Source organism: Aspergillus nomiae (genome assembly GCF_001204775.2).
Source record: "Aspergillus nomiae NRRL 13137 chromosome Unknown contig00559, whole genome shotgun sequence".
In the NCBI taxonomy this organism is placed as follows: domain Eukaryota; kingdom Fungi; phylum Ascomycota; class Eurotiomycetes; order Eurotiales; family Aspergillaceae; genus Aspergillus; species Aspergillus nomiae.
Genome location: NW_015378614.1, coordinates 1 through 11,887, shown reverse-complemented (window position 1 = coordinate 11,887; position 11,887 = coordinate 1). Strand labels below are relative to the sequence as shown.

Genomic DNA, 11,887 nt, shown 5'->3' with positions numbered 1-11,887 from the left:
GCGCTCAGTCGTCCTACGGCGTTGTTCAAAATCTTTTATGACTTCATTCAACCGAGGTTTTCTAAGGCTCACGATGATCCAGCTTTCTGGCAAGTCACTATGCCCTACTGGACATTCAATACCTTTAAGTTTATTGAACAAAAAGTGAAGGATAAAGAGCAATACGATGCTTCTTTGCGTGAAGCATTTGAAAGCGGAAGTTCTCATGGCTAGAGCATACAAATCCTGATCGTCCTCGTTCACTGCCCTTGACCTGCACGCTTACTTCTCTCACCACTTTGCTCCCTCCGGTTGAAGTCCTCTACTGCACTCTCAAGGTTCAGAAGAGATTTTCGCTGTACAGCTTTGCCAGAAGAAGACAATTGGCAGGGCCTCTGTAGCACGCGTAGTCCTTTTGTTTTTTTTTTTTAGATATTAGGCTTGATGTTTTTTCTTAAGCGGTGTATAGTTCAATATTCAACTCTGATATTTGATTTCTGATATGTATAGAATATCTCGAGATCCTGTACAGCAAGTCGACTCTTTAACAAAGTTTATTATATTTCGGGAATATCGACAACTGACTGTACTTGAAAGGATCAAATAGACTTGGGACTGTCACAGATCGAGGTTTGATCTTAATACAGCTGGCTGGTCTCTACACTAGTTAGGCTAGTAGTACGGGGAACCCGCTAACCCCAGTGATTTAATTCCGGGGGCGGGTTCTCGATCTACGACCCGGACCCAAAACCAACTCGATAATGATTTCAGCGCGGAAGGGAGTAAATAATAATACAGCTACCAACCAGATCCCGATATCCAAAAAGATATCTTTATTTTCGGTTTAACTCCTTTCGAAATAGCGACAGATAAGATGTCTTAGCCAGTACTCCGCACACTGACCCATGCATTATCATAACCGCAAGTGACGAAAAACTGCAGGCATGTGCTATCAGAGGTGAACGCCTGGTAGCTTTCCCAACTGCACCAAAAGAGACAGTAGAGGAACTGCAGCCAATCTTACCTACCCAGAAGAGTATGGAGTCCACAAATGGAACTTATTCGGTCCGCCCGCTGTTCCGATATCGTCTGTGTAGAGTTATCATGCTAGTCTAACTGATTTAAGTATGGTCATTTCACAACTGAATAATGTGTTACCACCGGAAAGAATATATATTTTGAATTCACCTGAATGGAGGTGCTGTTAGTATAGCATGCTATGTTGTTTGGTGCAAATATATATTCAACACACACTACCTTTGCAATCATTGCGACGAACAACTGGAAGAAAACACCACACTACTACAAAACCGTGATGCTAGATGTAGAAAAAATCGAGTAGAAGTCGCAATAACAGTATGTCTTTCTATGGACCATTCTCTAATGACATGACACAAACGTATATCCATGGGGTGAAACCGAGCTCATGAAGCGTAAAATTACAGTAATTAATCCAGCTCTTCGCTTGGAGTCCTGGGCGAATGTGCTCCGAATAAAAGCTTCCTAGAAAAGTACTTGGATATCATCGTATGACACACCGGTCTCGCGAGAACAAATGCTGCTACCGAATGATGAAATAATGCCGAACAGGGTAATCAACGGATATAAGGAAACCAGAAACTAGGGCAATAGGAAATGCAAGGGAAAAAGGCAAGGAAAAAAAAGTCAATGACAGGTGTATAACACTGGTCTTCTCATGGAGAGCAACGAGGTATACAGGAAAAGAAAAGACACGTAAAGGGATGAACGGCTTTTTGTCAACCACCAATTCGGTATGTACTGACTGCTGGGAAACCATATGCAGAACTGGTCTAGTGTACACTTCTGCTGGCTTGGCTGGCACGGCTGGCACGACTTGCACGGCTAGGCGTAGTTCGAGGTTCTTCCTCTTCCATAACATCGCTGAGTCGGGTGGGATGGCGATGACGGGGGGTCACAGAGTCCCAGGTAGTTCCCCATCCGGAGCCACTGTAATCTACAGAGCCCTGGCTATAAGGCGCGGAGGTGGTCGGCGGCATAGTGCTAGGCACATAGCCCCCTTCATCCTCCACGGATCCCCGCTCATAGTCGTCGCTTTCCTCGGACATAGGACGTGGGTAAACGATGGAAGGCCCTTGCTGAGGTTGGGTACGGCGATATCCGCCATATTCGTCATCGCCAGGCTCACTGCTAGCTGCGCTCGGATCATAGGAGCGGTTGTCGTTCTCAGATGCCGGGCGGCCAGTGTACTCGCCATCGTGTTCATAGTAATTCCCGGCATACTGCCCCGAGGGTTCTGCAGCTGCTGATGTGTGCGGTTGTCGGGGAGCATAGCGCTGGCTGTCAGATTCCTGATAAGGCCGCTGCCCCTCCGTGAATGGATCGGTCTCTGTAGGTGACCCGGGCGTTTCTTCATAGTAATGACCTTCGGATGACTTTCCCTGCCCCCCTGATGGATGGTTCGCGGTGTTCGACCGAGAAGGGAGGCCCTGGATCATCGGCACCACCTGCACTCCTCCAACCAAGGTGGGCTCTCCGTTGCGCAGAGAGTTCGTTCGATCCCGTTCCTCTTGCTCACGGCGACCAAGTTCCTCCCACGCACGACGGGCTTCTTCCTTGGATATTTGAAGTTCCCGGCGCATTTCCTTGAGCAGCGACTCCGCGCGACTCTTGTCACTCTCGGCCTTCTGCAACGCAGCCATTGCTTCTGTCCGCGATTGTTTCTCAGTCCGGACCTGTCGCTCTAAATCGGCCTGGAGTTCTTTGGATCGCTCTTGCTCTGCACGGGTGTCAAAGAACCACCGCTGGAACTTTCGCTCGGATGATGCCCGCAGACGCTGCAGTTCCACCACGGCGTGAAAAAGATTGGCACCAGCAGCGGAGAGATCGGTCACCTGACGGGCCATCTGTTGGCTAATGGGGTCGCGTTCTAAAGCCTCACTGTTCTGCTCCAACTTTCGAATCCAGTAGCCAGTTAGGCCTTCCCAATGGGAGGATAACGTTTCCCACCGTTCAAAAGCGTGAGGAAAACCGACACGTCGTGGTGGCTGCTGCGCCTGGGAAGTGCCAGGCTGATTTGGAGCTTGTGCTGGTTGCTTTTGGACGCCAGTCGAGCCTGTTGGTGGCTGCTGGGGATTGTGCTGTGCCGAAGGCCCAGGTTGCCTGGGGTGGGCGTGTGGCATCGGAGCCTGACCGTGAGCCTGGGAGTCTGGCCGTTGAGCCGCCGCTGGAATTCCCGGAGGCTGCTGTGTCGTACGAGATTCCGGCTGAATGTCAGCCCCCGCGGGAGCAGTGGGACCTGCTCTCCGCTGTGAAGGTCGATTACCCGCAACGCCAGCAGCATAGGGCTGGGCTGGATCCTGAGCCCTTTCTTGTGACTCTTGCCGCCTGTGCTCGGCCTCTTCCTGCTCCCTATCTCTGGCTTCCTGTTCCGCTTTTTTGCGAGCTTCTCGGTCCCGGCGCTGTCTCATGATATCGGTCGGTGTCCGGACCCCACTTGGGGGGTGTGTGTTAACGGGGACAGGGCCATGGGCCGCGCGTGAAGCGCCATTTTGTGTTCGCCCTGTGCCTGCGAGGCCAATCGAACCAGTCGCGCTTCCCAAGTCAGACATGGGCGCATTCACTTCTTCCCAATCCGGTGTAAACGGCAGGGGTTTTCGAATAGCTTCTTCTAGCGCCCAAAGAATGGCAGACGCTGTACGTGGGCAAACCCGGGTAGACCTGCGAGGCCAGTATGACTCGCCTGATGCTCGAGGATGATCGTCAGTTAGCGAGTCAGCGTCGTCGTCGTATCCCTCTGTCCGGGCTTCGGAAAGCGCAGGACGAAGTGCAGCAACTCCGCTATTACGGTCCGACACAGGTTGGACCAGTACGGGAATTGTTTGCTCTATCTGAGATGGGCGACCTGAAGCATATACTGATCCCGGCCGTTGACGAATTGAGCGGGACGTTCTCCGTAACGAACGGGTACTTCCTTGACTACTCAGAGGGCGCGGTGATGGGTATCGGGGAGGATCAGAGGCAGGATTGGAAGCAGCCTGCTGCTGGCGTTGCGGTAAATCGGTCGTAAACGTGGAGGGGTCGTGAATCTCGTAGGTCTCGTCAAATGCGCCGTGGGTGTGGGGAGACACCGCTGGATATGGATGTGAATGGTGTGAAGGGAAATGCGACAACGTGAGAATTGGCACTGGGGCCGTCTATGAGTCGGTGGACAATTCCGATGACGTGGGAGGGTTATCAATCAAGAATTCAAGTTCTCCGAGGTCTTGGGAGCCCAGCGCACAAGTCGAACCGGCCTCTGAAGAGTAAGATAGATGTAAGTACGTACACAATTAAGCACGTTGGAATGTGGATATTCTTTTAGGGACTGGAAAAAAAAGGAGCAATTCCAAGGGCAAGGCAGGGCTAAAAGTGGGCAAGTGTGCAAGGCAAGTGGCTGGTCGAATGAGAAGGCGACGGGGATGTGAAGAATTGCGATGGCTGGGAATCAAATCAATTGGCTTGGTTACCTTTAAAGCTCGCTCTCAGACCGCCACGAGCACCGGACGAAGCTCGTAGCAGTCATAGAGCAGAGCTCAATGGCTGCCGACACAAGGCGAAATAGTCCAATCGGTGTGTTGCGTGGGGAATGACAGTTGTACGTACGGCGTACAGCGCAAGAAATATTAATAGAAAACCTAAGGGAGGAAGCGTGGAGGAAAAGTAGAGTCAGTGGGGGTCACGGGAAAATGTGTAGTCAGCCAAAGTCACGGGCCCCATCATATCCACTACCAACAACCGCTTTTCCATGATGGAATTGATTCATCCAGTCGTTTTCTGCTTTGTCGCAGAACGGGGTTTTATAAATGACCCTCGCTTTCTTTAATCATCCCTATCCTGACTGGTATCAATCCGCTAAATTACACCTGTCCTTTGCCGCGTGATTTCACAATGGGGCGCATTTGAAACGACAATATTACCATTGAATACCCTGTTGGTGGGCTATCTATTTTGAATTGCGTCGGAGTTGAAATTACTTTTCGATACCAAACCATGGTTCCAGGTTCAGGATTCACCACCTGATGCGCTGGTGGTGCGTCTTGGCTGGATGGGTTTCATATCGTTATGATGCCTCATGGATGCCTCAAGTTCTCGCTGACAGTCAATGCGACCTACTTTGGCCCATAGATATCGACGTTTGGAGAGGGACTCCGTAGGAACGACAGGGCCGCGAATTAGTCGAATCAGATCGCTCCCAACCCCTGGACTAAAGAAGTTCACCTGAGGTGGATTGGAGGATGAAACGAACCAACGGATCTTCTCCACTCTGGGTCCCCGATCTGGTTCGTCTGAACAGAAGCACAGACACGGTCCATTTATCCATCAATTTGACTTCAACGATTCGGCTTGCTCACCACGCGGTGTTAGGGGGTCCTTCACATAGTGGACTTCGTTGCACAAGGGTGTATCGATAATCTCGGGAAATGATGATCGAAATGAGAAGAAGAACGGAAGATTAATTTTCTTGTTCTCCATGCCCCTTCCCCGTGCCGTTCCCTTCTCATGCATGATATGTCTTTTTCAAAATCAACCAAAATGAAAATCAAGGGATGCTGATCGCTTTCCCCATCTGGCCGTCTTATTAAATATCAATTTTCAATCTGGTTTTCTTGACTATAGTCGATTTAGCGATCGAAGGTCGAGTCAAACGGGATGTAACTCTTAGTGGGCTTGACGAGAACCGACAGTCAGTAAGGGCAGCCCTACAGAACATCATCCGGCCCTGATTGACTGGAAGGAATCCCGTCCACCTGCTCCGGTCTCATATCTATTGATGTGCCTTGCAGATCCTGAACCACCCTCCTGGGTACTTCTCTGCGCATCCCAGCCGAGGTTACGTTTATTGCTCTTTGTTGTCGCTCTCTCTGCAGCTCGGTGACTGGTCGCCGACGTTCAAAATCAAGGTTGGAATATGCTCCAACCCAACAAAACAAGAGGGCGGGTTTATATATGGGCATGTAGAGGTAGATGATAGGTAGGCAGCAACCTTGGCCTTTGTGGAGTGCTGTGGAAAGCCTTCACAGTTCGAGGCAGGTGTAAGTTTTGTGGCCGGCAGCGTGCTGCTGCAAGCCCGGCCTTCCCCGTGAAGAAATCTTGGTTCACGATGCAGACAAGGCTCGAACGGTTTATTAAGTTTTGGTACTTATTACCCATGCGCTGCACGGAAGGCTAGAACTTGACCGTCGCCGCTCATAACCACTTGCATACTTGATATACATGCATATACATATGTAGGTACAGAACATGAGCATTGGGAGCAGAGGGAGCATAGAGCACAATTTATTGGATCCATCAGCATGCGCCCGTAGAACTCAAGGAGCCTTTTGCATGGTTGGTATGCGCGTCATGCAACTGTTTTGCTTCCCCGAATGGTCTGGACATCTGTCCTTCCCCATCCCACCATACACTAGCCAAAGACTTTCAAATACATCACGATCCGGCGGACCCGGGAAAACTACTCGTCGCACGGGGTAGACCCCAGCGAATTGACAGGTCAGAAGGATCCGGCCCTATGAGCAATACGAGTTGAATCAACCATGCTTCTGGCCTAATATAGAAAGTCAATGCACGCGATCGCCAGCTTGGTGATCTTGGTGAGGGTGTTAAATCGAAATACACGCTTATGAGTAAAAAATGGACCCATCTATAAACACCACTAGTACGCGAATATACTTTAGCTTACAGGCTCTGGTGATTTCCCGGATCTCAATGACGGCGTTGCCGGCTGCACTCAACCTGATGTACGAAAGGGTTTAAGGGGGAAATGCAGGAGGCCAAACACAGCGAGGGCAACAGAGAGAAGGGAGAAAAGAAGAGGAGGAAAAGGGCAGCGCATGACAGAGCGTCAGTTGGCATAGAGGCATTGGGTCATGACTACACTGGCCAGCAAGGATTTGCGAGACGATGTTCCAATGCATGAAGCCAACCTCTTCGGAGAATAACCTGTAGCAACGTTGGCTCTGAAAATCAGCCACTATACCAAGAAGCTGCGAGGGTGGAGTCGACAGTTGGATGTTCCAATAGAGGTCGCGTCTCAACTCTGTGGCCATCTAGTTTGGAGCTTGAAGAATGGTCAACAGTGTGTCATAGCAACCTGCACGGTCTGCTGGAATGCGGACCCAAACACCCGTTGGTGTATTCTTTAGAGCCTCGAGACCATGACTTTGCAAAAAGAGGAAAATAGGACCAGAGAGCATGAGAGGAGCTGTGACAGTGTGGCTTGATTTCGCCACCATTTAAGCTTCCTTCCTGACCTGCGATGGCGTTCTCGATAGTGAACTATAGAATCATATTTCAAGGACCATGCTAACGATTGGACAGCCCTCACCTTGCTGCCAAGCATACTGTTGACGGATCGACATGATCGACAGCCACTACAACCTGATAGGGCCTTAGTGGAAGATCCTGGAAGACTTCCGCGGTCGACTTTTGTCCAAGCGGAAGTGATCACTCACATTTGCAGGAACATCGGCCTTGTGTTACCAGGTAGTTGGGACTGAGCCCCAAATACCGAACAACGTCTACTCCTTAGAGTAGGTTTGCGATGTATGTGGATGAAACGCTCTATCCATTGCAAATTATTTTCACGTCGATGACTGCCGAGTGGCAAATTTTCTCTTGCGCCGAATTAATCCCGGCTTCCTACAGCTATGCGGATACTATTAATAACGATGGAGACCTATCTAGGAAAGGAAAGGAGCGTGACGGGAATTGATCGAGTTTAGAATCTAGCCAGCGCACTACTTGCACTTTCCGCAACTGTCATACACTGGTTGTGTCGCTGCCAAAGTGCCAATCCAATGACGTACGTGAGAATGGGTGCCCGAAGGCCCTGGTCCCGGTTGAGAATTGAATTCACAACACGAACGGGGAACATTGTCCATAAGAATGGTTGGTCTGTGGCTCGCTTTTACACCCTGCGAGTGTAGGTTGCGGATCGGGATCCGGGTGTCTCCCTTGCTCCAGCCTCGATTGCCCGCGCCTTACTGCAAGCGTTATCCCTAGGGAAGGGGACCATGTAAGGTCCGATAGGTTTTTGGAGTCCGTGCTTTCGGGTGATTGAGCTTTGTTTACACCATTGTGCATTGGCATGCTGCGGCTCCTCTCCCCGGCCTAGCCACCAATCCATCGCATCGGGTGGGCTCCAGACCCAAAAGAGGATCCGTTGTGATATGTATAAACACAACCCCTTCGCCCTTGCCATTTCGTATGCTCTGGCTCCCCAGAGGTCTCCCTATCCTTGGACGCGAACAGGGTATTCAGCGTCTGTATTATTTTCTTCCGATGAACGCTCTATATCCTTGAGCATACACTAAACAGCTCCGTGGTTGTTGCAATATCACCCCATGGCTACCGCATATCATCCTCTTCCCGGGGAATTGAATGCTTTCCGCCGTGGCCGCAAGAGCTCCCAGACGAGCTTTGGCTTGCCCCCACCGTCGCCGCAGAGGAAACGGGCCTCATCATTTTATCCACCAAGGGATCCTGTGGCAACAGACGAAACGAATCCATTCTACCTCGAGCGCTCTCTGGAGTACGGAGCCCAGCGAGCTCACCGGCCTGGTGCTCGCGATGTTAGATTCAGTGAAGAAGCTAATCAGTATTATATGCTATCCGCCCTGAATCCTGGAAAAGAGCTTCCTTTCCCTGTCCCGGTTCGTGGGGAGACTGCAAGGTCCCGTACTAATATCAATCGGTCAACACTCTCTGTGGTTGAACTCGAGCATCAACTAGCTCTTCAACAAATTTCACCACAACCTTGGGGCCAATCCAGCCATTATAGCCAAGGATCGTTCGGATCAGTGCAAACGGAGGCTACTCCAGACTTGACCCCAAGCAGCTCCTTCTCCTCGAACTACTCCGCTCCCATATACCCCGACGACGCAGTCAGACTGAGTGAGCAGTCTGCCCGTCATTCTCATAAAGATACCACATCTGGAAGCCAGAAATTCTTCTATCCCTCGACGCCCCAGAACCGTTCTCGAACGGCGGAGCTCAGCCAACCATCTACACCCCCTCGGGAAGCCAGCCTGCAGACTGCGCCGTCCAACGCGTCGTCTGACACCTTAGTCATGCCTCAGCCCGACGCTCTCGACTCCCACCGTGGAAAGCCACTACCATCTCTGCCCGCTGTTGCGCGCAATGCCAACACTTTAGCAAACAGAAGAGCCCAAATAGCCATTGGGAAACCTCCCATAGAGGCATGTATGATCTCTCCTCCTTGCCGAATCAATCCCGTCACAATGGAGCCTCACACAACTCGCTTTGATGAAACCATGTTCATCCCGGCCAATGACTGTCCAAGTCCTGTTCCCAGTCCAGGTTCCAATTCGCCTTCCATGGATAGGCCAGCCCCATTTGCTCGCGATAGGCCGTCAACATCCACATCGGAAGTGGTCTGTGAGCATTCGGTGTGGGAATCAGACTCGGACAGCGAAGATGTGGATCCGAAGTCGCTGTCGAGGAAGCCTATGGATACATTGAAGAAGGTCCGCAGTCGCGTACACCTACGGGTGGCCAAGTCGGCCCCGAAGTTACAGAACTCCAGCAACAGTCCTCAAGCCCTAGAGAAATGCCCTACGACGCCGGACAAGCCCCCAGAAGATCGTTGCCCACCCCCGGTGAGGTCAATCGGGAAATCTCGTTTGTCTCCCGATAAGTTCCCATCGGCACCCCAAACGGTGCGTATTGTGGCCCCATCGACCACATCCCTCGTGCCTCCGCGGACGCCTCGATCCCGGCGCAACAGCAAAGAAGAGCGTCCAAACTTCGACATCGATCGGTCAACAGCAGCGGCGATGCAGGCCAAGTCGAGGCGTAAGCCACGGTCTAATTCGCCCCAGTCGTCCTTATCAAGTGAAGGCGATAAGATCCGTACCTTGTGCCGCGAAGAGCGATCGGAGAAAGCCCTTCAGCGTTTGACACCTTTACGACAACCTCTCTACAAACGTGTTTGGGAGTCGCTGCGCGTCCTCGGGTGCCACGGGGACATGCCACCTCCTAGGCCACGCAAGGCCATGTAACAGTTTTTGTATATCGATACCTATTTTCTGTGCTTGAAAGCCCCGGGAAAAACTTTGGATGGCGTTGGTGTATACAGAAACGCTTTCGCGTTCACCTTCCCGGCGATGACGATAATTTCGCTTGTTCTGTTCCCGAAATAATGTCTTATGAAGCTGCTTTACGGACTCCAACGGATGGGAGTCGGTGATGAACAACGCCCGATCGCATTGTGCCATAGTGCCTTTCGATGATTTATGAGCTCGACATGTTGAGCATGAGACCGCAGCTATTTCCTACTAATGCCACCGCTGCGATGAATGATTTAATGTAGTACGATGATGAGGCTATGGGATCTGGATTCCCGCTCTTGAGCTTTCGCTCTCTTTGATTTCCTTGATTGACTCTCTCACTCTCTGTGACCTTTCCTTGATTTCTTTTTTTTTTTTTTTTTTCAGTCATTCTCTCTATCAAACCGCGCACGCTCTCTGAAATTTCCTATGGTCAAACGTTGACGATGGCTATCACTCTTTACAATCCGCTAGTGAACCGACACACTATGTTTCTTTTCTCATCCAAACAAGAATTATAAAAGACCCAGATGAAAGTCTAGGACAAGGCGCAAGCCATCTTACACAATCTACTTCCAATGAGCTCCGTACCACTTTCCAATGGCTTCCAGTAACAACATTGCCTAAGCGTAGATCGCGATCTACAATGTGGGGTAAAAGCTCGTACTTTCCGCAAGCTCTCTGATGTTTTGATCCCCCTTGCGTGTGGCGCACCAGATAGCATTTCCACCCCAACCCTATATCCCTTGGGTCCGATCATAGCCGACTCGGGAGTCCAGACCAAGGCCTCGGGCGACTTCGCATTCCCTGCTCGCCTAGTCCAGTGGCTGTCATTGCCGCTCTCCTTTGCTCAACCGTGTCCCTTCGGCTTTGCTGGGGTAACCGTGTAGAATGATTGCGTTATACCCGGGAATGAAGTCCTTTTGGCAGTGGACAAGAATCCTGGTTTCGGGATATGAACTGAAACAGGTCCAGATGAACTGTATTTGGTATCTTGTCGTGTGTTCATGCTACGTTACGTTTGATCATGCTTGCGATGTTACATTCGCATTCGTTGAGGATATTGTTGGTTTATGCAAACTTTGTCTATACAGTATATCGTCTGGTGAGTTGGGATGGGTTACTGGGTATTGTACAGTAATGTATAGGGTGTTGAAATACATGAATGATTTACTGCAACGCGTGATTGTAGGTACAAGTATTTCTTGTATGCACTCAATTGGCCTGAGAATGCTTTGATAGATGTGGACATCACCTATTAGTCTGGAGTTTTTATATTCAAATGTACCGTCGCGTGAGATGTACAGTAGTAACTGGATCATTTAGTTTCCCACTGATGAGATGTTTCTTCTCCTGTCGTAACTCATACTAGTTTCTATCTTTCTTAAACCCCTAGTCATGAATGGCATACAAAGTGTCCCACATTCAGTTCACCCTGCGCCTGACCAAATTATCTACAAAAGAAACTCCAAGTAGAATTCAGGCATGGATCTTCGCTGATGCCCTCCCAAACCCACACCGACAATCCCCTAGCTGACAGAAACCACCACGATCGCACGATCGCACGATCACCACACCCACAATGGGATTGCATATGCACGTAAACCAAGTACTATAGTATTCAGGAACCCGGCCCGGCATCCGCAGCGGACATCCCGAATCCTTGCAGCAGCCTCAGCTCTCCACCGCAAGGCCCTGAAACCGCCGCCCGGCACGCGCAGGTGCAGGTGCAGGCGCAGGAACAAAAAGACCTGCAGCAGAACTCGACGGGGAGCGAAGCCATCCGCGGACCGGGCCAGGGGAACTGAATTTTTTTTTTT

The 11,887-nt window shown here is 50.7% G+C and overlaps 2 protein-coding genes across 2 annotated transcripts; one reads left to right on the top strand and one right to left on the bottom strand.

The window, feature by feature from the left end:
• Positions 1-1,790: 1,790 nt before the first annotated feature.
• Positions 1,791-5,312, bottom strand: ANOM_011670 (uncharacterized protein; the record flags this gene model as incomplete). The annotated part of the gene is made up of 2 exons (XM_015556926.1): positions 1,791-4,090; positions 5,246-5,312. The coding sequence occupies 2 exons, from the start codon at positions 5,310-5,312 to the stop codon at positions 1,791-1,793; spliced, it is 2,367 nt and encodes a 788-aa protein (XP_015401606.1).
• Positions 5,313-8,342: 3,030 nt separating this feature from the next.
• ANOM_011669 (uncharacterized protein) lies at positions 8,343-10,019 on the top strand (the record flags this gene model as incomplete). The annotated part of the gene is made up of 1 exon (XM_015556925.1): positions 8,343-10,019. One exon carries the CDS (start codon positions 8,343-8,345, stop codon positions 10,017-10,019), a length of 1,677 nt encoding a protein of 558 aa, XP_015401604.1.
• Between the last annotated feature and the right edge of the window lie 1,868 nt (positions 10,020-11,887).